We start from the raw sequence: 26,502 nt of genomic DNA, 5'->3' as shown, positions 1-26,502 counted from the left end.
TGAAGTCTTCTTGGCAGTTACACTATGTAGGAGGTTAATACTCACTTTTCACGTGTTCTTCAATCTAATAGTTGCTAGCTAGACTGGTGAAGCCATATAAATATAATTATTTTTAATTGGTTGCTAATACTGGATTCCAGTGAGAAAAATGAAGGATCTGTATTAAAAGCAAATGAATTAATGACTAATCTTGTAATGAATGCCAACTAAGTAAGAGTGTAATTATTGCACAGAAAACATAGCCAGTTATTCCGCATGCCTTTAAATATCCTTGAAATTATTTGAAAAAATGAGTCTGAGCTTGAAATTATTGAAAATAATATTTTCTTTCAGGCGTATAACATATACAAATTTCAGTCAAAGTGAAACATTGACTGTAAGAACTGTAAGGATGAGATTTAGTAGAGCTCTTTGAACATCATTCTTTTTATTCTTGGGCCCAGTAGACTTTGCGACTTATAACAGTTGAAGCTATGAGCACTTTCATTTATATTCAGGAATTAGGAGATGAGGTGGTTTCTAAAGATGATTACTTAACAAAAATCATCAAAAAATAAAATTCTCCTTTACTAAGTAAAGGATTATTTAAGTGAACCTTACTTAAGGAAGAAGTAGGAATACTGCATAATACTAAGACAGTGTTTGAAGAGGTCCAAGAAAAATACAGCTGATCCTTATTATACTCATTTTTATATTCGGTTGGCCTACTAATTCATTTCTCATACTCATCTCATACTCATGTGTTCAACTTTTGTTCAACTTTACTTTTGCATCTCTTATTTTTTTGTCTAACTTGAAAACACCAATTTCTGTTGTTCTTAAATTCTAGCAGACAGTGCTATCTGATTCAGCTGATCACATTTGGTAGGACAAATATGGATGTCAGGGAATGAGCATAACACCTACGCGGGATGTGTAACTGTAGATCTTCACAGTTTAGGGAGTAATTATGAGATTCTATACTGTATCTGAAGCTCCCTGAAAAAGACATCAGCCTTTCCGATGAGAGAATATGATGAATGATGATTGGAGTGGAGAAGGGCCATTTTCCAGGGGACGGCTTTATGAGCATCATCTAATAGGTCATCTTCAACACTTCTAATTGGTTTAAATGGCTATAAATGTGGGTTAGGGAAGTGCATCTCATCGTATTGCTATCATCAAGGGCTGCATGGACTCTTGTGTAACCTTTCCGTCTTTGTTGTACTTGTGCATAACTCTGGACTGTCACTTGTTTGGTTCACTCTCTTCCATTTACTTCTCCTCAGTTATGAAAACCTAATTCTTTTGCAGGATATGTATTTTATAGTTCTCTCTATAGAGCAATTTTTTCTTCTTTTAAAATATGAACTAAAATACTCAATTTATTCCAGTAACTAAATACTTTCCTTTTTATATAAATGAGATCTTAAAGTCATTACGCTTTTTTAGGTTTATATATTAGTAAAAAGAGCAATATGCTTTGGTTAAGTTTTTGAAAGTAGGAGAGAAAATACTGCTTGCTTCATAGGTTTATCATTAGTGTACGTTACTTAGCATGTGTAGGCCTTGACATAATAGAAATGAAAATAGAGGGTGATACTGTTTCAAGAATTTGTAATAATTCCTTCTCTTTAACACATGAATGTGTTCAGTATTGGCAAAAGAGCACGTTGCTACCAAAACTGAAATAAGATCCCTGAAACAGAAAGGATGTTGCCATGGAAAAATGAAGTAACACTCAGCACAGCTGCGAAGCATTAATGAATAGGATATTTTTTTAAAAGATCATTTGTGTTTGGTGTGGCTTGGAGGGTCCCAACCAGATGGTTTCCATGAACAGGATCTGACCCCCAGCTTCAGGACTTCTTACTGGCAGATTACTTCATTTTCTTTCCCTTGGATTGTCAGATCCTTACATTAATGCAAGATTTACTGTTGCAGATTTATATTCAGCTACATAAATCAGTCACATTTTACATTAAATTCACCATTTTAGACACACAGTTTAACGGTTATTTAAAAAGTGTAAAAAGATTTATATGATAGCTTTAATATATGCTATTGATGTAGTATAATTTTAAGGTATTTGAACAACATATATTTTAAAGCACTTTCCGATTGGTGAAGCAAGCTGTAGTACACACTCTCTCTTTTTAAGAGTCCATTGCTTAATTCTATCCTTTCAGGTGAGCTCTTCCATTCCTTCATTGGAACTTGATATTAATCAAATGTTCAGACTCTGTCAGACAAAATAGAAAAAGTTGCTAAGTTGATAAGAGCCTGTAAGCAGAATCTGCCTTTGGGAAGTGCAACAGGTGCGATTCAAATGCTCAAATTTGCACTTAGTGGGCCCTTAAGCATTCGAGTTGATAATTTTTTATATAATTACAATAATTGCATAACTTGCCCTAAAACATGGAATTTTGTCGTATATTCATTGTGCTGGCTTCTGAAATGCTGCAGTAATGTTTTGCAAATTACATTTGTTCATATAAAACTTCAAATGAAACAGAAGTATGCAAACAGTATCTGTAAGTAAACATGTACAGTGCAGATTGGGGCTTCATGCGATCATGGTACGTGAGTTTTGATAGGGTTTACAACTCCCATGCAATCATTTGAAAATGAATACTAAAAGATCCATCTCTGTATACACTAATTTCTCTCAAGCATTTGAAAGGAGTGGAACCATTTGATTTCACTTCAGTGTTCTTGATATAGTAAAGTACAACGAAACAAAAATGGTCTGAAGATCTTGTCAACAATACAAAGCTGTACTGATCAGTAAATAAGTGTAAAACCTGAGTAGTAAGGTCTTTTCTCAAGAGTACTTTGTAAAACATCTCCTGTATATCCTGCTGTTGCTAGTGTGACAAAGTATTGCTGGTGGAATTTTTGAATTATTATAACCACATAGTTTGTTTATGAGGCAGCATTTGATATTAGTCATCATGAAAAAAAAAAAATATATATATATATATATATGGGTGATCTATTATAAACTGTTTGCTCAGTAAGTGCACTGATAAAACAGAAATTATACTGATCATAACTTATTTAGTCATGTATTTATCATTATACCACAATGGTTTGACCTGCAACTAATTACTAATAGACCAGAAAGTGATCTAATGTGTCACTAAAAATCTTTGCAAATTGACATGACTAATTTACCAGTTAAAAAAAAGAAAATCCAAATCTATTACATCTGTAACAATACACTGTTGCTTTTCATCCGGTATAAATAAAGTATGCTCTGCAACCTTGGATCAATAAACTACTTATCAAAGATGTAATTAACTTCATTTTACAACTCAAACAGTTCTAAAACAAGAAACAAACACAGCCTTCATGGAACAATGTATTTATTTTTGCAAAAATCTACTTATATTTTTCTGCGGTGAATTCTTGTCAGTTCGTCTAAGCAAAAGGGCACAAATATGCTGAAATAAAGATGAATATCTGTATTCCCAGTAGGCTGGCAAAGTACTTACAGTGCTGAGAAATTCCAGTTCTATTACAAATCACTATTGCAGTCTTAAAGGATTAATAGCCTAAAGGGAAGGGGGTATGGGGTACAAACCTTGGTTATCAATTTTAAGTTGTGATGTCAAATTGGAAAACTGTTATATAAGTTTACAGTAAACAAGTGTTCTTTTAGCACAGTAACAAATAACATCATGTATCCAATATTTTGTACACTAGGCTTTTCCAGACTATTGTGAAGAAGCGAACTGAATCATAGTTTGCGGTTTCTTAACAAAGCATTCAAGTGTGCAGGCTGTTAGGGCTATTTGATATCCAGGTGCAGAATATTGCTTGTAAGAGCCAAAGATGACTGTAACATTCTGCAGGTTATACTTCCTCTGAATGAACAAATCGTGCTGAGCTCAGTTCTACATTTGTACTGACATAGATTTGCTAGGTATATAAGGAGATGGTGGAGAATAGTCAGAAATTGTTCAGAGTAACAGCATTGTTTGAAAATAGAGAATAGTAGGTTCATATGAAATCAAGTTTGCTACTTCTGATTGCACTGATAATCTGAACTTTATTGATTTATCTTATTCTTCGTACATCTGTTTCTTTATTTTAAATTGTTTTACACTAGCGTTAATATTTTTTCTACTTTGCCTTATTGAACTTTTTGTACATACTCCTTACTGTTGACTGAAAATTAGAGAAAGGATTATCCATTGCTGCTAGCAAAAGATGATGTGGTGTCAGAAGAGGAGGACTTTCTAGTTCAATCATGCCTCCTGTAAAAAGATAGATAGGTAATGTTAAATTTGCATGACAACACATTTTTGATGAAATTTACAGACCAGGCTGTCTTTTTCCCACTAATATGAACCTATGAGTAATTGTTAATTTTAACATTATTACAAGTATGTAGTATTTTCTAACCTTTTGTATCATCTTTCCTCTTAATTCTATTAAGGATAATAGGCATTTAAAGTCATCTGTGATAGATGAGTAGATTGAGATTTTGTACAAAAATGAATCATAATCTGTTTCTGAGAAATCTTTCTTGACTTTGCTTTTTCAGCTTGAGGTGCAGTCATGTTGTGTATTCCTTCCAAATGATAGCCTGCCTTCTCCAAGTACCATTGTATCAGGTGACATTCCTGGGACCGTCCGAAGCTGGTACCATGGGCAGGCCAGTATGCCTGGCACACTTGTTGTCTGCTTACCTCAGATAAAGATTATGAGTGCTGGCCACAAGCATATGGAACCACTACAGGAAATCCCATTTGTTGTGCTGAGACCCATCCTTGAAGAAGGTAATGTGTTTAATTCAAAAATTCTTGCTTATTAATTTTGCCTTCGTTTATTTTCAAAACGTGTAATGTTGTGGGATTTTTTTAGCAGTATCTTATATATTATTGATGGCTAAGAATACTAATGGCAGTCTTCATCATGTGAAAATAAAACTGCAATTCTTCATCAGTGAGTTAACAGTAGTTCTGTGGTATGTTTTGCATGTTTGGTGAAACAAGGAAAATATCAAAAAACAATTTTTTCCTGTGTTGATTTTGTCATTCAGGTTATTGCATAGCCATGAACACTTGGTTTTACACAAGATGGGGCAGTGCATTGTGAGTTCCAAGACAGAATGGAGGCAGGTTGGGAAAAATATGTCATACCCTTTTAATGGGAAAAAAAATGTGTCTTGAATCTAATATTCAAAGTGAGACAAGAAAAGAAATTCATACTTAATGCGGTCTATCAGAATGATGAGAACGTACTGGTCATCACGATAAACTTGTCACATAGTGGGTTGTATCTGTAAACATTATATCAAGGTTTTTGTAGATACTTCAGAAAAAGAGAAGAAGGTTGTATAAATGTTTCTGGGTGGTTGCTCTTGAGCATAGGATGAAGATGAGAATAAGTTTGGTAAAGCTTTTTTGCAAAACGCATTTGATAGAGGTTTGTATTGTGTACCTAATTGAGTGTAAATCAACTTCTAATATTGTGAGGTTGAGAAACATATGGGATGAGCTTTAAAGGACTTAGGAAGTGACAACAAGATTGTTATGTTTAGCATGGTTGTATAAGAAATTGAGTCCTTAGATATGACTGAAATAAAGGCAAATGGATTTGCAGTAGTATTCTGAAGGAACACTAATATCTTGTTCTCCTTCTATTGATATAAAAAATTGTATATTAGAAATAAGTGAAACAAATATCCATGACAGTCTTGAAACTAGATGTTTGGGTTTATTTTAATGGTATCCATGATATCTAGCCTTATATCCAAGTCTGAAATGTCATGAAAATATCACTGAACAGTTAATTCATTATTGTATTCTTATAATATATTTTTCTGAAGGAATTCCTGTTCATTTGTGAATTTTGTTATAAGATGAAGAAAAGTAGATGCAGCAGGTAGACTTTTTGTGACAGCATTTTCTGGTAATAACGTTTGTTTTCTGCACAAATGTTGCTGAATCACAAATATTTACAAAGGATATACTGTGAAAAATTGAGTCAGAAGCATATTCAAGATCTACTCTGCTTTTGCATCTGAAAATTTTGGATTTCTAGGTGTTTTCACCTTCCTTTTGTTCTACCACTTTGGTTGAACTCTTCCCTTTCTCCTGTGTTTTGTCTTAACTCAGCAGCAGAAACAAAACTTCAGCTTTTATAATACTGAAATCTGTATCAGAGGGGAAAAAAAGAGGATATGTCTTTCTTTTTAATCACTTTCAGTAGGAATGTTCTAATTTGCTGATAATAGCGACAGATGAAAGGTAAATAAATTTAACCAATTCTTTTGTTTGTTTCAAGCTGATGATGTAATTTAAAACATTTATGAAAGTAAGAAGTCACTTGAATTTTGTCAGTCAGATTGGAGGGAAAGATCCTAGAGAGAGAAAAGAATCCCCTTGGTTGGGGTAAGGAATTTATCTGTGTGTGGCTTTCTGCTCTGGGAATAATGCCAAACAGAAGTTCTCACAATCTTGATATTTTTGATTCTCTAACGGAGCTGTTGATTTCTCCAAGGCAAACCCCCTCCCCCCAACCCCCCACATTAAAGAGACTGTTGCAAAGTTTAGAAAAAAAAATTATAATCCACCTTCTTTGTTTCTTGCAAAGCAGGGGTAAATAATTTTTACAGACTTCTGTTGGGAAAGTCTCTAATTTCTATTCCGCCTTTGAACAGGACTTAAAGGATGTAGCATCACTGCTAAAACATGTAACCAGCTCTCTGAAATGATGTTTATTCAACTTAGGTTTTCCTAGATGATACTTTTGAATAGTTCATTCTTCAGTAAAGTAGATATGAAATACTTGCTTACAAGGATGCATTGTTAATTGTAAGAAAGCAGTGTGCTCACTCATTCATTTTTCTTTTCATGTGGAAAAGTAAAAGAAAAGAAGAGGAAAAGAGAGTGTAGTCATGCTGTCATTTGGGGATATTGCAGCCTACTCACAAAGACTTACTGACCTCAGGATGTCAACGTATTGTAAAAATAGCTTATCCAAGATCCCACAGTCAGGTCCATTTCTTTTCAGAGTTTTCAAGTAATTGTAGTTTGTAAAGATACTTAATAAAAGAACTTCGGTTTGGAAAGCTAACTTAGCTCAGACATACTAAGTATGACTTATGATTAGAAAATAATTTATCTATGAGAAGAGTTAGATATTCTGTATAATTTTTGTTGAATAAATGCTACATAATAAGATCAAAGAGTTTTAAATTAAGAATAGTTCCAATCAACATGATGAGAAAATTTTTGATCCAGTTATTGGCTGTGAGGCAGTATCACTGAAGGAATTAAGGCAGTTAGAAAGGAGAAATCAAGTAGTTAGAAGCTTAGTTTTAAGAGCAAGACTGAAGTATTTAGCAAAGTGCCTAAAGTGGGTTTTAACATTCCATGGATGTTGATGTTCATCTAACTTCAGCTACTCCCAGTTCATCTTCATATTTTGTAAGCTGCCTCTTAAGAGTGATAGGATAAAATGTGATAAAGTTGTGATTGGACAAAAGAAATTGTTCTGGTCAGGACTGCAGGACTGCTAAGTGGTCTTTCTGAATGTTTTTTGCAGTCATATTTAAGATGTTCCAATAGAAAAGATACTGAATACATGAAGGGAATTTGTAGTTTGCTTTGGTGGGGGCACTGAGTTTGAGCGTGATAATGAGCACATGTTTGGCATCCATGAAGTCTTCCTGTGTGTAGAAATTTGCATTTCAAACATTTAAAGATGAGGGCAATCCCTGAGAGATGGCTTTTGTTTATGAAATATGATAAATTATATAACTTCACAGATGTTTTGTAGCATATGTTTAAGCTCAGAAAGTTGTCAGCAACTTGTAGGGTAGTAGAAAATTAGGACTTCTAATACTAGCGTGTGAATTAATTTTAATGATGTATATTGATGATAAACTACTGCAGTAAAATAGCAGCATATAGATTTCAACATACATATAAAGGCGATGTAAATGTTAGCAGTAGTATGTTGACCATTGAGAAAAATTATCTTGCAGTGGATTAAATTAGTGCTGTGTTTCAGTTTAAAAACTGCGAAATAATTTCTGCAAATTCTCAGACAAATATATAATTAAACCATTTTGCCTTTTTTAAATAGAAAACTTTTTGACATTCAAATAATGCTATTTCAGCTTATACTCAACGTCAACATCTTAAAAAAGAAACAAAACAAATTATCTGTTATGGGTAATAACTTTCTAAAATTAGCTTTCACATTTGAGTGGTGTTCTTCAGTATGTGAATTGCAATGAAGTTCTACTTAGACAACTTTTTAAAACTGACTTCATATGTGTGAGATCCCAAATAGCTGTGCTTAAGTTGGTGAAGCGTGTGTGTTTGTGCTTTCATTTGAAGTCTGTGGAACTAAATCTCATCTGCTGAAGTTAACTCTGAACTTGGTCAGAGCTCCCAGTGCTTTCAGCTGTGTGCAACTAATACATGAAGTCTTATAAATCTGCTCTCCTGTTGCGTGGCTGGGAATAAGTGGAGTTAAGTGCAATACTGAACTAACAAGTGATAATTACAGTACCCTTTTTTATTGAGACAGTATACATTGCATGCAAATTTAAGTGTACTGGAAATCCCTGTGAAGACTCTTCATTGTGGATAAAAATTGCAAAGGATACCTTTAGGAAGTATGTGAATAGACCCAGAACAAATTTACGATAAAGCTTTTGTGGTTCTCTCTCCTATCATTACTAACTTTAAACAAACAACTTATCTTTTGTCAGCATTATATACACAGTGTTGTGTAAAATTGCCACTTCTGCAATACAGTTTTTAAGATAAAGTGTCATATAAAAGTGAGAGAGAACATATAATCATTAGTAGTTAAGTATGAGAGCTACTCCAAAAGTAATACCTACCTTTTTCTTCTGTTGGCCCACAACGTCAGAGGCAGATGGTATGGCAGTAGAGGTTGAACCTTCCCACCAATATTCTATTACATTTTGTTGCTGTGTGGCAGATGGCAGCAGGGGGCAGTCTGACAGATGAGCATCTGACAGAATTGTGTATGAAGCAAAGGTATGCCACTGAATTTTTTTTTGCACTGAATGCAAAAAAAAGACTGCACCCATTGACACTCATTGACACTTGCTGAATGTTTATGGAGACTGAACAGTGGATGTGAGCACAGGGTGGCATTGGATGGTGCATTCCAGCAGCAGTGACAGTGACGTGAAAGACAAGCCATTTTCTAGATGGCCACACACAACTGTCATATGACGAAATGAAGAATATCTCCATCAGCTTATCCACTCATATCAGCTAATGGTGGTAACTGTGTTGAAAAATAGAGTTTTGTAGCTGAAAATTTGCTCTATAAAATACTGTTATTGTGGTCTTTGGATCTTCTTTGGTTTCATGGAAATAAATAGCAGGCAATACTTTCAAAGCGACCTTCGTAGATTTATAGGTTCATAGGTTCATAAGGTTGGAAAGGACCTACAAGATCATCTAGTCCAACCATCCTCCTATCACTATCCCTACCCAACTACTAAATCAAATCCCTTAGCAACTAAATCAAATCCCTTATCAATATTGTATCCCATGCAGATCAAAAGACTTACAGTGAGCATTACATTTAATTAAAAAGCAATTACATTAAATAATTGCCAGTGAAAATTCTTGCACTAACTTCGTATCGCATATAGTGCAAAAGTTCTCTCTGTAGAATGGGAGTCTTAAAGTAGCGTTTATAAATTTAACAAGTTGAAGTGTGATAACAAGGACATTTTTGAGTTTTTCAGAACTGTAGTCATCTTTGGTTGCATTCAAGCTGTAGGTAAGGAACTAACCAGAATCTTGAACCACACTAGGAGTCTTCCATGTGTATTTTCTTGCTGTTAAAAGTTGGGTGAGCTCCACTGAAGGCAATGCAAGTTTTACCTAAAATTTTTCAGCCTAAACGAATCACAGCAATTAGACAGCAAAATTATACCTTACATGGAAAGAAAGATTAGACAATCAGAGAAATCATCTACTAAGTGCCGCGCTGGCTCTTCATTCCTACTAATTAATGAACTTTGAAGTAAAACCTCTTAACTGTGTTGCTTTTAACGTTTAACACTTTGAATTACTGGAGTAGTTTCATAAAACAAACCTGCAAATGAATGCATGTAAGTAATTATTATTTTTTTTAAACAAACAAGCAAACTCAAGTAGAACCACAAAACAAGTATTTCATCTGAGGAACAGCTCTAGTATTATAGAATGTCACACTGTGCATGGAACTGAGAAAGATAACTGATGAAAACAAGGAGGGATTTTATAGATGTAAGTCTGTTATACTTGTTATAGTGTTTGTTCATCATAATATGATTCCTGTAAATCTGATAAAATTGACTGGTGGACTACCTTATTGATTTTAAGGACTACCTTAAAATTTTCTTTTAAGGTAGACACTCTATACAGTGTGAAATAGTTAACATCTCTCTTTGGAGATCCTTTTCAATCCCTGACATATATCCAGTGTGATGTGAACCACTGTGCTGGTCACAAAGAAATACAAAGATTATGTGTAGTAGTCAGAAACATGTCACTAGAGTTTACTTTGCATTTATTTTTTTTTTCGATCTATGACAATTAATAATTTGTATTTCTTGGCTGACGGAACTTGGAAAAATTACAGATTACTAGCTACTTTTAAATTTATAATCTGAAACATTTCCAAAATGTTTTCAAGTTACTTTGGCTAAGCTGATTTCTTCAGTATGTCATAACTTCCAAATAAACTACTGAAGTTTTCAGTTCTTTCTTAGGACAAGATGCACAGATTAGATGCTTAGATATTCCAATTTGTTTATTGTTCTGTGAGAACTTGAGAGGCCATCCCAGTGTAAATCTGCATTTATCTGCAATCTCTCGTTCTGATTCTCAAAACTGACACTTCTGCTTCTGGAGTATCAGATTAATTTGAATTCTTCTTACCACTAATTCCAGGCCCCAAATTGTGAAAAATACTACATCCTACCAAATAAACTTCTGAATTCTGTTACAAGGAGGAGGGTGTCTATCCTTTGCTTCCTTCAGATTAACAAATGTTCAAAGATGAAGAACTGCCATGGCTGAGATTTCTAGATGCTCATGAGCCTTCTGTGTTTGCGTTCAAGACCACATCCAGCTACTCTTAAATTCTTTTGATTTGGAGTACACATTTTCTCATGGTAGATTGAAGGTTTGAGAGCTGGGCATCAACTCTCAGTCATTCAATGGTGTGAAAAAAGCCCAACTTCCTCAGCAGATAGTAATGGAAGTAAGAAAGTTTCTGTAGAGGAAAAAAAAAATCTGGAATAATTGTTATGCTCATGTGTTTCTAAAGAGTAAAAACCCACATCGGTGATTTCATGTGAAATGAGAATTACCCCCCCTCTTCTGTTGTTTCATAGCCTAGGTAGTCATACAGTCCCCACTATCCTTGATTTCCTTTGCATCTAATGCAAATTAGAAGTTGACACCCCAAAGGTATTGCTGAAAGCTGAAGGCGACAGTGGTTATAACAACAAGGTTCATCTGTTGCTTCTTTGTTTTCCCACCCATACTGGATTAATCTAGTCAGAGCTGGATGCATTTGATGCAAGTCTCATGTGCTGAGCTGTGCACTGGGATAAGCACAACCCTATGGCAGCTCTCTGTTGAGATGCAAGCTGTGAATTTTCAGAAGAAAAACATGTATAAGCTAAAGATTATGTAATGTAAGGAACTGCCTCTGCTTCCCCATATGCTGAAAGAAGTAAAGAGTGGTTTCAGAAGGCTCCTCAGTTTAAGGAAAAATAAAACAATGTACATCCTTCAAAGGTTATTGTTGTACACGCTTGTTCACAGCTGGGGGTTAAAACTCCGCCATTTAGTTTTCAAAAAGTTAGTTTCGACTTCAAGGTGTAGAATGGAATTGGTGGTTTTATTGTGCTTTTGAGGGTTCAGCGTTAATTTAATGTTCTTTGAAAGCAATTGCTGACCTCTAAGTAAGTTAAGTTTTAAAAAAAACTTTCTAGTATTTATGATGAAAATTTTGACTATTTTCCCTTTTTTGTAATCATTAGGTGATGCTTTTCCATGGACTGTAAGTCTGCATCATTTCAGTATGTATACTCTTCTTGGACAGCAGATGACACTTAATTTAGTGGAACCAATGGGCTGTACTTCTACTTTAGCTGTTACATCACAGAAACTTCTTGCTTCGGGGCCAGAATCCAGGCACTCATTTGTTGTCTGCCTTCACGTCGACCTGGAGTCCCTTGAAATAAAATGCTCGAACCCCCAGGTTGGTACATTTAATTGATTTATGAAGGGAAATTTAAACTAACTTGATTTAAGTACAATTGTTCTGCATTTTCTTGAGGAGATTCTCATCTATCTGGTTGGATTTTGTCTTTTTTTTTGTTGTTTTTTTTTTTTTTTTAACTGGGCCATCAAGATCAAGGTGCTTACATTAAGATTTGCTTTGAAGCTCTCTCAAGTTTTGTAATTCAAACTCTTCTCAAAATGTAATAGCTACAATATAAATGCATCTTTTGGCTGATGGAATGAAATGAATTGCAGATGTACCATTAAATGCTACAGTGCTTTTGTGCAGTCACTGTAGATTCTTATACTGAAATGGTTTAATGTAGTTTCTTTCACCATATTCTTACAGAGTGAGCACTTCTTTGAATGTAAAATGTTTTGAGGGAAGTAGTTTTCCTTTAGTATGGAAAAAAATATGAATGTGTGAAAATAAGTTATGACCTGGTATGTTCATTATAAGAGATTGTTAGATTTTCAGAAGGTGCACCTTGTATTTTAATGAGTTGGATCATGTTTACTGTAGTCAAAGAAGTGTAGATCACCTATGCAAAATTTTGAGTATTCTTTATTGTAAATTGAATAACACTTCCGTGACAGTTGCAGTGCGTGAGCAACAGTGGTGTTGGAAATAATTCTCTTGTTCATGGGAATTGCAAGTTTGCTTAGATCTGAGTAGAGCTCTACATTCACATGCTGTCTGCTCTGAGTGTTACCTGTAAGATTTGTCAAAGGACATCATGGACAAAATGGCCAGTTTATTGCTTTCTTAGAAAGAAGGGAGAAGAACACAAAGTATTATCATTTTAATCTGATACATAACACATCATGTTTATAAAAATTTGTGGGCCTATGGCCTAAGTATGAGAGTGCTGAAGCTGTGATGGCTGGTGCATTTTTAATGTTGTCTCTTGGGTTTGCTTATTACAATATGCTCCCCAGTCACATGCTATTTTTCCCTTTCCTCATTCTGTGTTCTATGTGAATGAAGCAAGTGTTTTAAAGTACACATTAATTTTATCCTCAATGTGTGGTCTCCTACTCCATTCACTGACTTCCATCCAGCTTACTTCTGACTCACTTGCTATATGCCATTGTCTTCTTTAATAGATAAGCTCATATTCACTAGAAAAAGGGTTAGATGGAGTGAGATGGCTTGCTGGACATGGTAAATTAAATTTTGAAACTGAAGAGCCTAAACAAAGTCTACTCAAGCTTGTAAATCTGTGTGACTAGTATGTTTGCACAGGTTGTCACCATAGTATAAATGTGGAAATAAAGGACAGAATTATAATTTTGTTGACAATTATACTTTTTATATTTCAAAACTTTTTGAAGGTTTACTTTGTAACTGTGGTATTTCTGTAATGTTTTATGAATTAACAAGTGAAAATTTCATATACTGTGAAATGAAAACCTGCCTTATTCTATACTAATAGAATTATGCAGATTTCATTGGGATATTGCAAATTCAGATGATTTGTAAATGTTTTGAGGTGTTTATAAGGCAAAATAGTTTGCTACATTTGATTGGTATGCTCTCAGTGGAGTTCCAGCAAATTGTCTGATCAACTCTGATTTCTTCTAATTCTGCAAAACTCTTACTCATAGTGAATAGGCAGAATACATTAATTAAATTAGATTTATAAGTTAAATGGCGTTATTCTAAATGGAAGCCTTACCTGAATTTGAATTGCTTATTAAAAGGAAAATAGAATAAGGAAAACACATTTTCAAGTATTCTAAAGTGTGATCACAGGATTACAGAATTGTAGGGGTTGGAAAGGACCTCCAGAGATCATGGAGTCCAGCCCCCTGCCAAAGCAGCTCCCTAGCCCAGGTTGCACAGGTAGGCGTCCAGGCGGGTCTGGAACGTCTCCAGAGAAGGAGACTCCACCACCTCTCTGTGCAGCTGTGCCACTGCTCCGTCACTGCACTGGGAAGGAGTTCCCACTCACATTTGTGCAGAACTTCCTATGCTTCAGTTTGTGGCCATTTCCCCTCATCCTGTCACCACTGCTGAGAAGAGTCCGGCCTCATCCCTTTGCCTCCTGCTCCTTAGATGTTTATAGATGTGGATCATTTTTTCAAGGCTGAACAGACCCAGATCTCTCAGCCTTTCCTCCTAAAGGAGGAAGGGAGGTGTTCCACACTCTATATCATCTTTGTAGCCCTCTGCTGGACTCTCTCCAGGAGATCCCTGTCTTTTTTGTACTGTGAAGCCCAGAACTGAACACAGTACTCCAGGTGAGGCCTCACCAGGGCAGAGTAGAGGGGGAGGATCACCTCCCTCAACCTGCTGGCCATTCTCTTTTTAAAAATCAAATAATTTGTTTTGTAAACAGTAAGAAAATACTTGCTCTAAAAATAGAAATTATTAAGTTCCGTGTGAATCATAACATTATGGGTTTAGTGATGTGTTAAAATGAAGTTGTACACTGGAGTATTAGACCAAACAGACCAAATATTATTGTGTTAAGTGATGGTCTTGTACACTAGGATGTTATCCATTAACTGAAGTATTATAATGACCAAAAAGACATGGACAAATTAAGTTTAGTGAACGTCTTTAAGCTGACTTAATATCCTTGCTTTACTTATGCATAAGGAGAAAGAAAGTCAGTCTTTACGCAGATGTCCAAGAGTAGAAAATGGAAAATACAATCCCATAAGCAGCATTTTATACTTCTAAATTCACCTGAGAGTAACTATGAAATTTGATTCTTTAGAATGACAAACTGTATTTTCTCTGCAAATGACAGCTTTCAATTAGGTGATACTTGGTGAATTTGTTAAGCTGTAGCAAAGGTGTAGTATTTTACTGTATGACTACTATGATTTAAAGTGAAACCATGTTCTGATGGTCACATTTCTGTAAAGTCAATATTTTTGTTGTCCAAAACTGTCAAGATGTTGCCTTTTGCTATACAGCTCTCAATTTAATAGTAACATGTTTTAAGAATAAAATGCTGTAACATATTGAACTTCACATATTTTGCCAAGTAGCCAGTAGGGTCTTACTGAGTTATGTGTGGTTTTGCTGCAAAGGGACTAGAAGCAGTGAGAGAGGGAAACTTTTCTTAACAAGTACTGACAGTTATTCCTGTTCTTATCATACAATTTTTTTCTCTTGAACAAGGATTTGAAGCATAGGAAGTTCTGCACAAATGTGTGTGGGAACTTCTTCACAGTGCAGTGACAGACCTGCCTGGACGCCTACCTGTGCAACCTGGGGTAGGGAGCTGCTTTGGCAGGGGGTTGGACTCCATGATCTTTATAGGTCCCTTCCAACCTCTGCAATTCTGTGATTCTGTAAACATATATTTAATGCTGTGCTCCAAAATACTTCTATAAAAGAGAGATCTTACACATACATCAGATCTGATATAATGATGAGTGGATTTTCAAAACATCAGAACACACTTGAAAAAATGAAACCAACAAGATTAGAAGTACATTTCAATGAGTAACAACCACTGGGATAAAACTAAGTGTATTGAAATTAATCAAAGACACAGCTTCAGCTCTTTATCTGAAGATTGGGAATATTATTTACATATAGAAATGTACATATTTTAAGAAGGTTTTGAAGTGAGGTGTTTTTGTAGTTCCTTCTTTTTAACATATCTCTATCACAGTCACCTCTCTTTGTTGAAGCATGCATTTTTTCTTTGTGAAAAAAGGTCACTCTGTGTCTGATTTCAGTTGATAAAGTGCATTAGGTTCTTACTGATAGGCTTATTGCTTGCTGGCAGTGTTCTGAGACGTGGCCATAGCTGTCTGAAATAGCTGCTATTTCAGAGTGGCTGAAAGGTTCCCAGCCTCAAAAATTAATATATATATATATCTTTGACAACTTAAGTAATTATTATCTTTAATGATTATAGCTGTTGCAATCCCAGTAAGGTCTACGTATTCAGTGTCGGATTAACTGATGACAAACCTCTTCAGGCTGTAAACAAGCATGCATGTAAACATAGAAATTGCATTATTTCTTCCTTTGTTTTACTTTGGGACTTTAGCAACAGTAGCATAATTAAATTTCTCAAAGCTCTGCTTCCTCTGTAGAAGCACAGCTTAAATTATCCTTTGGTCTCTTGACCAATAAATATTGTGAGGGAGAGGAGGCTGCAAACATGTATGATTTGTATTTGTGCCTGTATCCTATTAATTTTCTAGAAATTGTTTTGCCAGTAAAGTGTCAACAGCAGTTAATGTTATGGAGTCAATCAAATGGACATTATTCGTTGATCTTCCTGAGGTACATAGAAAACTTTCAAGAAAACTTGGAAAATTTGAATTAATTATTTCAAGACTACCACTGCATATCAGAGCACTAGAGACATGAAACCTTTTAAAGAAAAACTAAATTAAGTTTTTGCTGTAAGTGAAACAGCAGCTTCATTGTTCATCGATTGCTCTGTGTATGAAGACCAAAACAAGTTCTGAGAAGTTTATCTCCTTTACGGAAAAACTCCGTCAAAAGAGTATGTGACCTGCTCAGTGTAAGCCTTGAAACTTCAAAAGAAAAACCAAGATGAACTGACAAGGTTTTTATAAAATTCCAACACTTAACCTCCTAGGAAAGGATTGTAGCATGTTCTTTGAGACTTCATCACACACTGTCACGCACAAAATCAAGTACTGTTTTAGATCAAATGTAGATTGACAGCAGTGTTTTTCTGCATCTGTTCTGCCCACATAAGAAGCCAGCTTCATAGAGTAGATGTGTCCTGAGGCTTAAAGTTCTTAAAAATATGACAATTTCCATTTTTTATAATGGCAAGTTGAGTATGGTATCCAGCTGTGGATCTGCTTGTATATTGTTTGCAGTTTTCCCTGAGCTTGTTTTATACAGTATATTGCAGTATGTTGTCATAGAAATTCCATGATTAATTCTTATTTACAAAAACTTGTGTAAATATCTTAGAACGGAATTGAACGATATACAAGTTAAACAGTGTGTTTTTTGAATATTGGAAGAACATATGCCAAGAGACTATTAAGTTTAAGAGCAGATGCCTATACTTAGAACATTTTCATCTGATGTGTGGGATCATCATTTTAATACCAGTTAAATGAATAATTTCTGCATTGTTAATGTTCATAAAGTTTATATGCTTGCCTTTTTCTAGAGGCAATGTCTACATATATGATATATGCCAGAAATTGCTTGTATTTAGTTGATGAAATTTGTTAGTAAAGGTTTTACAAGACCAGATTATCGGTTATTGTTTTATGGAGTACACACTGAAATATGAAGACAAAGAGCTGGGTTTTTTTTAATCAAAATCACTATACTGTGACTGCTGCTAATTATTTTATTTGCAATGCAGTTGCTTATTAGAGCAGTTTTGAGCATTTAAATTCCACTACATTTTAAGTCTCAGTTAGAGGACTTTTATTTTCATTATCTTTTACCTCGTTAAGAAATGTTTCCTGCATTTTTTTCTTTCAGGTGCAGCTTCTTTATGAACTGGCTGAGATCACAAGCAAAGTTTGGAATAAAATTCAGAGGAGAGGAATTCTCTACCAATCTTCTGTCTACACTGAAACCATGACAGGACCTGCTCCTCCTAGCTCTCCAGTTAAAAGTAGTGTTGGTACTGTTCCACCAGATACCAGCACATACAGCCCATCAGCTGACATTGGGACCACTACAGAGGTAAATTTTCTTAAAAAAATGTGTCACATGAAAACTGATTTACAAGATATGGGCAGCCATGTACAAGTGAAAAAGATCATTTGATGAACTCAGTTTGGTGGAAGAAAAAGAATGATTGCAGTGTTTCTCCTGTTGTGGTTTAGCCCTGGAGGTTGCTGAGCACCACACAGTTGCTGTCCAAACCCATTCCCTCCCAACTCTTTGGGCAATTCGCTGAGAACAGCCTCAGCTCTTTACAACACATAGCAGCAGCTACAAACATTGATGCTTATCAACACTGTTATCAACCAAAACCTCATCATACCAGACACTCTGAAGAAAACAGTTCCATCCCAGCTGAAACTAGGACACCTATGTTTTTTATTTTGTCTAAATTGTTTCTCTTTGAAAAAAATAAGAATATTAACTCTTTGAAGAAAACTATGGTTAGTGTTTTCAGCCAAGAAGCATAATGTGTTTTTCAACTCCAGAATTTTTAGAACAGTAACTGATGTTGCTGGTGTTTTTGAAGTACCTTTGGTACCTGTACTGCTAGTGAATCATTCCCTGTAGCAATCAGCTTGTCATGTTGATGCAGATAGAACAAAGCCTGAGATGGTTTGGAGCTGCTGTAGGCAAGTCAGGAGAGGCAGTAGGGATCTGAAGGTTCCCAGGACTGACACTGCAGGTTACCCAGTAGTCCACTCATGCCAGGTCAACCCAGGCATTGGTATCCTGTCTGTGAGCTGCTTCTGTAGCTTTACTGCTTCCCATGTCTCTAGCTGTCCCCTGTCTCAGGGGTGTGTTTGGAACTCTGTCATATGAGGATTTCAGTATTCAGCTTCAAATATGAGGAAGATTGGCTGTTTGTTTTTGTCTTTCTGCTTCCTTAATTTGCAGTACTCTATAACTGCCTGGAGCAAGCTGGTACCTGATCTTAATCTCTATGTATGCCTAAGACTGTATAATGTTATTCTGAGGCATGAGAAAGTGTTCTGCTTCTTTCACATAGGGAGGAAGGATGGCTAATACAATGTTAAACTTAATCCATGACTACCATGAGCTCACCAGCAAGATGATACATTAGAATGGGTGGTCACAGGAGGCTATGCAACTGAATAGGACAAATATTCATTATTTTCTTAGTGCCCTCTGTCAGTCTTAGGTGGCTTTATTTGTGCTCTGGCACAGACTTGTAAATGCGTAGAATGAGATGAAGGTACCCCAGTAATTTATTAAACGTATGCAATGCTTAATTCTTAACATAAAGCTGAAACAATCTTAGAATCACTTGAGTTGGAAGGGACCCTTTAAAAGGTCATCTGGACCAACTCCCTGCAGTGAACAGGGACACCTACAGCTAGATCAGGTTGCTCAGAGCCCCTCCAGCCTGACCTTGAATTGCTGGGAGACTTCTGAAGGTGGGTAGATTTCTGAGACTGGTTTCATTCTTAGGAATAAACACAGTGATTTGGGAATTCCTTGTAGTTCCAGGACACAGGCAGATGCTTGGCAACTTGAATGCTCTCTGCAATTACAGTTCAACAACATTTGGCAAGGATTTCTTTAACTCTGTGAGTGGCTTGAAGTAATTCCAGGTTTTGGAGAGAATGAAACAGTGATTTCTAGTGCTTGCTTCAACGTAAGCATGATGTGCTTACGTATAGGTAAGTAATAAGTAATATTACTTATTACTTACCTATACGTAAGCATTAATTATTACTTATTACATAATATTACTTATTACTTACAGTAATAGGTAACGAATAAGTAACTCACTAAAAGGTGTTAAAACTAGAGCTTCAGTTTTAGTGACATTTCACTAAAATACTCATTCCTAAAATGTTTAGCTTGCCTATATTTTGGTATATTTCTATATGCGTATGATCTCTATAGTTAAAAAATATTGTCACAGATAAAAAATTGAAGGTGGACAACAATAGTAAGAGAAAAGTATGGCTGCAAAGATTGTATTTTTTTTTACCCACCAAGTTCCTTTAGAATTCTCCTTCAGAAACCACCAACTTTATAAATAACAATTTGGTTTTGCCTTTCTATATAGAGAGCAGTATTTAGAGTACATGCTGTACTCAGAGTGTTACTTGATACTGATTCAGTAATTGTTTTAATCCATATGTTACCAAGATTGTTTTGGCAATATGAGTCTGAGTTCAGCATTCATATTCTTCTGCTTGAAAAATATTGTTCATCATACACTTCATATTCTTCCTTTTCTCAACAAATATTATGCTCCAGACGAATAAATTTTCTCCTGATCTAAATTAAGTTTGGTGAATTAGCTAACAAAGTAAGATTTGTATTGAGTCTTCTCCACACTGAAACTACGATCACCATCTCCATCTTGTTAGAATAGGAACTGTATTAAAACACATGGCATTAATTTTGAAATTTTTTTTGCAGTAAGGGACTTAGAGTTGACAAAGGACTTTACAACCAAGATTTGAAAATTGCTTTGAAAGGAATGTATCATAATGCTAGACAGCATAAGTAAATTAAAAAGATTGACTGTTCTTGGAGGATATTATTATTAAAGACACAAAAGAATAAAAAGATACAATTAGGAGAATAACTTTACTTGATTCCACATTGTTCACATGGCTGAAAGACTGACATAAGAAAAGAGCTCGAGTCCATCATCTCCATTCAGAGCCCTCAATCCAAGGTGCTCTGTCTGTGGCTGAGGCAGGAAGGCAGTCCAGAAAGAGGAAGGAGAAACAGTATTTGGCCAACTGGCAAGAATAATGAAAGGAACCGCACCGTCTTCTTACAGTTCTAATACACTACTTTAGGCTATATAAATTAAATAATGGGTAACCTAATGATTGGCAGTATCTCTACAATACATTTTCTTCTGTGGCTGGTTATTAAACATATTAGTATCAGAGTGCTAGCCAGATTTTAATAGTGCCATTGTTGCTGTCTGGTTCCTTTTGGTAAGGATTGTTGAGAAGTGAAAAATATATGTATTTGAAAATTAGCTTGTGTTCTCCCATGCTGTTTTTGTTTGTTTTATTTTGAGAGCATGTGATCACTTAATTTCTTTGTTTCATTTTGCAAACTTAATTACAATCACCCTACCTTCCTTTATGTAGTGTAATCAGGAAATCTGAGTTCTATCTTCAAAGAGGGTAGAATAAAAAGATGACTGGTCACTTCTGCTGTCTTCAGCTGTACTTTGGAATGCTTTGTTTTGCTGACAGCCTGAGTCATCGTCTGAAAAGACTTCATGTGAATTTATTTTCAAATATACAGTCTGCCATATGCATTCGAGAGGCATCTCTGTACAGAGAAAAAAATGCTGTCCTATTCCTTTGCCACAGAAGTTGTCAAAGTAAGTCAACAGGCTTTGTAGACAAAAATCATATATAGTTCTTTTAATTGTTTTGTCTCCTGTGAAGTACAGCTGCAAGGTCTACATGTCAGATTGCCTAATGGGCTACAGACATCAGCCTGCTTTATGGTACAGTTTCCAGTGAGGCCAAATTTTTCTTCTGGGTCTGATACAAAAACATATTTTTTCATTGTCTGCCCAAGTATGGATCATTGTATGTGGTGGTTATCTTAGATATAGGATATTTTATCTGGATGCCCTGTTTATGAAAATGGAGGGGTGAAATATAAAAATGGAGCGCATCAACCACAGCTGGAGATCTCAGCTGTGTAACTTTATAGCCGTATAACAGCGATGAAGCATACAGAGTAATTAATAATGTGTTTTACCAGTTTGACTTAGAGACATTTTCCAAGAGTCGGGGAGATCTTGTTTATGTTTGATTTATCAGAGTTTGTATTTTGTTTTTATACTCCTGCACTTTTTTAATTTTGAAAAATGTGACTAACAAAAATACTTTGCTGCAAATAGGTATGTTTTTTAAAACTGGAGATTTTATGATCAATGTGTTACTTTGTTCTTTGGGAGATTTTTTGTGTGTGTGTTTTTTTATTTCTTTCAACTGCAACAGACTTGCTCTATAAACGAATAAGAAAATTAATTCTCACAACTATTTGTATTAAACAGCAAAAGAAGTAATTTGTATATATGGTCTGTGGATGATTTATATTTCAAACTGCGTGTAATTCTTTCCACGCTGACAGGTTGATGATAGTGAATACCATGCTCCTGCATGGATAAAGCTACATAGAGCACTGAATTTTACTCTGGGTGGTGGCAAGCAAGAGAATCGTCATCAAGGCTCAAGTACTGGAGGGATGGAAACAGTTAATCATTTTTACCATCCCTCTTTTGGAACAGCAAGAGCAAAGGTAGTACAGACTACAACAGGCCACTTGTTACTGTTTACTTAAGTACAAACAGTGGTAGAAGTGTTTAGTCCTTGGGGAAACTCAGTGATTGAGCAAGAACGCAGAAGTTATTTTGATAAGGCATAGCAGTAGTGTGGCCAAACTGTGATCATCCCTGAGCTTTAGGCAGGCCAAGGATGAAGGCCTCATATGTTTGGTTCTTCCTGATGAACAAAGATAAATTCTGCTAAGAAAATAAACTTGGTATATTGGTCAATTTGCAACAATTGGTGAAAGAATTAAACTGTATATTTTAGGACTTGGCATGAGAAGTTGTGGGAAAATAACTCAGTGTTTCTGACTCTGGCTTGATTTTTCTGTAGATCTGGAAACAGAGCGGAAAATTAATGCGTAAACATATTTAACAATACCACGCTGGGTGCTGAAAATCCAAAAAGAAAATTGAAACTGCATGCGGAACAAGAGCACGCTGTTTTTTCATTTCTGTTTTAGTTTTCAGTGAAAAAAAAAATCTAAGAATTTGAGCTTATTTAATAAATAAAAAACAAAGACAAGTTAGTGCAGCTCATCGCTTTTTCCCTGTGACTCTGCCCAATGGTTTTGGATGCAGTACCATTAACATAAATTTAAGAAGAAATGAATCCTTTTTCCCCTCTCAGAGGACAGTGATGTAGCAGCTTCTGCCTCTGAAGGAGACATCTGTGTTGCTTTTGCTACTGAGGAGAGAATGGGCCAATTCAACTCTTTAGGTATGTTTGAATGGTAGAAAAACATGTGGATAACACATTCATATTGAACTGTTGAAGTAGGAGATAGGAGCCAGTAACCTTTGACAGTGACACGGTGATGAGCAGCTGGGGCTCTGTCGATAAGCTCTTCAGCTGGCACAGCTGCAGACAGAAGAGGTTATCTCTGCAGGCCTCAGCTTAATGCACTTTTAGCTCCATCATCAAGCTGGCTAGTGCAAGCAACAAAACACACAAGTGACATGGAATGCCAGATGGGCATGCAGTAACCCAAATGCAGAACTGAGGTACAAAGCTAAGTACTATTGAGTTGAGGCCCTGGTTGGGACCTGCAGGCCCTGTGGTCAAACAAGCTGTAACCTAATAACTGAAGGGCCAGATGTCAGACCTCCCACCTACTCTGCTGTGGAAACAGTCTTTTGGTGCTCTGACTTTGGCCAGAGGTTCACAGTTATTTTATTTCTGATAATGTCGCTTGCTTTGCAGATAAAGATGATTATTTTTTCCGTGCTGGTGTTTTATATATTAGAATCACAGACTGGCTTGGGTTGGATGGGACCTAAAGGATGATTAGGTTCCAGCCCCCACAGCCACAGGCAAGGTTGCCAACTGTTAGATGAAGTACTAGATCAGGCTGCCCAGTACCCCATCCAGCCTGGCCTTTAACATCTCCAGTGTTGGGTCATCCACAACAGCCTCCACTTGACACTTAGACTTGCAAGGCCTGCTTTACTTTTTCAAGCTCACTTCCAGAAATACTTGCCTCACAAGGAAATTTTGTTCTGCATCTACACCACTATGTGCTGAAGGATTTGAATTGCTTTTAATATGTCCATCTCACATGCCATAAACACAAGCATGACTGGATTTATGCCAGCCCAAGCGCAGCTCCAGCAGTACTAATGGAAACTGCGAACACTTTGGCTTCACCTCACCTCTGCATTTTTTAATTATAGCATATCAGATATAAAGAGTGTTCCAAAGCACTATCTATGTGGAGAAGGAAGAAGCAGTTTCCAGTGATGCATCTGGGCCTGTAGCTCTAACTGTTGTTTTTTTAATAAACTTTATAGTTCTAATGGGTTTGGATATTATTAGGGAACATATCCCCTAAAATTCAGTGTTTGCTACTTTTAAATGTGCTTGCATGCTCCTGATTCAATTTGATTCTTATATATGTCTACATTTATGCTATGTAGCATAAATTTCTTATTCAAGAATCTCACAAATACTATTAAAAGTAACCTTGTGCCAAAATGATCAACTGGCTGATACTTCACAAAGTGTAGCACATCAATTAATATCTACTGAAAAATAAGCTAAAAGAAAGTGTGGGAAAATTAGTTTCAGTTTTCCACAGTTTTCTGCAGAACAGTTATCTACTTTGATTAACCACCAAAGAGAAACAGCTCTTTGTAGGGGAAAAACTAAAAATAAAGCTAACAAAATGCTTGAAACATCACATTACATTGTGAAAACAGAAGAAAAAATTATAAAATGAAAAAGTTGCCATGGTAGTAGTATATATTTGCTGTTAACTGCACCACTTCAAATTTAATTTACTATTGTTTTCTTCTTTTTTAACTATCAGAAATGTAGTGGGTTTTTTTGGAAAAAAAAAAGATTTTCATAAAACAAGCCTTTTGGCACATGTCCATTGAGAGAATGGATGGGTCTATGGGTGGAAGAGGAAACTCTCCTACTTCCTCCATCATGCTTGCTAAGTTACAGTCTGGCAAATTAAGTGTGCCAGAAATACGAAAAGAATGTCAAAAATGCTTCAATTTAAAAAAGAAAAGAAAAAAAGAAAGTGCATTTATAAAGCGAAAAGAATATAGAACAGCAGATCATTCCACAGCACAGCAACATTGGCTTGATCTTTGACTTGACTGAAAATAAACATGTTATCAGATTTAAATTAGTATTGTTCCTCCCCATCCTTGACCTTTGATTGGGCTCCGTTGCTTGATACCCTGTGAAAGCTGTCTGAGAATCTCAGCATCTTGTCCTTGATTGTCTGCTGCCCCTGCAGCTGCACCATTTGTGGGATCCCCTGTTCCAAAGTACTGCTGATTCCAGGCACAACAAAACTCCCACAACAGATTCAACATCTTTTAGGGGTGTCATTCAAAGACTGGTTACAAAAGATGAAAGATTTTGGAGGGTAGTATTCAATGTCTGTCATGTAGCCCTAAAAATGTCTTGTGATTTTTAAGATTTTAACCTAAGATTTTGTCCTGTCTTCTGGTTAGTATGGTGATAAGAAAACATGTATGCACTATAGAAATCCTGTAATTAAACTGTAGGCCTGAGGTGATTGGAAATGTAATCTATCAATATAAATGTTCCCATATGAGCTATGTGCTTTGGGATGAATTCTGCCCATCCAGAAAATAGATTGCTAACAGAATTTCCATACTCACAGTCTTTACACTGCAGAATGAGTCAAGTAATGTCAGATTTTTAATTTTGCTACTGAAAGTATATTTTTTTTCTGGAGCTGACGTAAATGCAGTATTGTTTTCTCTGCCTGACTGGTTAAAGTTAATTCAGTCAAACTGTGCAGTACCTTCTGTTTAGGCCTGATTATAGGCTATCTTCCATATAAATCATCTTGGTTAGTCATTAGTTAAATCTCCAAATTCCCAAGTATGTTGTTCATGGTAATATATAATTTATATTCCTCAAAACTTTCATTAAAAGTTGGGTTTATTCATCTGTAAATCTTAGAAACAACTTGGTCTCAATGAATTGAAGTGGCAATACCTACCTCTCGTCCATTGTGCTAGAATAATGAGTGAACTTGCAGCACATAGTGGGATTAGAAGACTGTTGGATTTTTACTGGTTTCTGGTTGGCTTTAGAGACCTATTTGTCCATTGCATTGAGCTGAATAGGCTGTGAATGCTAGGAACTAAGGAGCAATTATACATTTGCATCTTCTTTCTATCTGGTTGCTGTAATTTCTGGCAAAGAAAAGATCTCATGAAAGCATTCTGTTGGTCAATTTTTCAGTTATCACATGAAGATTTATAAGAACTTATGTGCTGTTCTGACCGCTGATAAGCTTTTCTAACAAGTTTTGCAGTGTATCTTTTGTATGTCATGCTCTTTTCCTGAAAATATAAACTTTTGTCTTCAGAATCACAGAATTACTGCTGTTAGGGAATGAGCAAAAATTATTAGTGGCTCAGAAGCTGCCACGAGTTCATTTGTCTAGAGATCATTTATTTAAGAATATTGCAAGTGAGAATCAAAATTTTAAACGGATATATTTAAAAAGTTGCAATTAAACATCTCCCATTTTTACAAAAAGCTATTGTTTTGCAATTTTCCCAAGAAATGGCAGAATCACAGAATTGTAGGGCTTGGAAGGGATCTTCAAAAATCATTGAGTCTAACCCCCATGCAAAGCAGTCTTCCTACAGCAGGCTGCACTGGTAGGCACGCAGATGATTCTTGAATATCTCCATAGAAGGAGACTCCACAGCCTCCCTGGCCAGCCTGTGCCAGTGCTCTGTCAGCCTCACTGTAAATAAGTCCTTTGGCATATTGGTGT

The 26,502-nt window shown here is 35.8% G+C and overlaps 1 protein-coding gene across 6 annotated transcripts in view; it reads left to right on the top strand.

Annotated features, from left to right (window-relative positions):
• Positions 1-26,502, top strand: part of VPS13B (vacuolar protein sorting 13 homolog B) — a 412,996-nt gene that overhangs the window by 213,217 nt on the left and 173,277 nt on the right. For all 6 annotated transcript variants that reach the window (XM_065751678.1, XM_065751682.1, XM_065751679.1 and 3 more), the window contains 3 exons: positions 4,532-4,766; positions 12,029-12,249; positions 17,728-17,934. In XM_065751678.1, coding sequence (XP_065607750.1) covers positions 4,532-4,766; positions 12,029-12,249; positions 17,728-17,934 — 663 coding nt within the window. The remainder of the gene's footprint in view (positions 1-4,531; positions 4,767-12,028; positions 12,250-17,727; positions 17,935-26,502) is intronic.

The sequence above is a fragment of the Cyrtonyx montezumae genome, unplaced genomic scaffold, assembly GCF_038088225.1.
Source record: "Cyrtonyx montezumae isolate F1298 unplaced genomic scaffold, pur_monq_1.0 scaffold_8, whole genome shotgun sequence".
NCBI lineage: Eukaryota > Metazoa > Chordata > Aves > Galliformes > Odontophoridae > Cyrtonyx > Cyrtonyx montezumae.
This window is presented reverse-complemented; position numbering and strand designations above follow the sequence as displayed.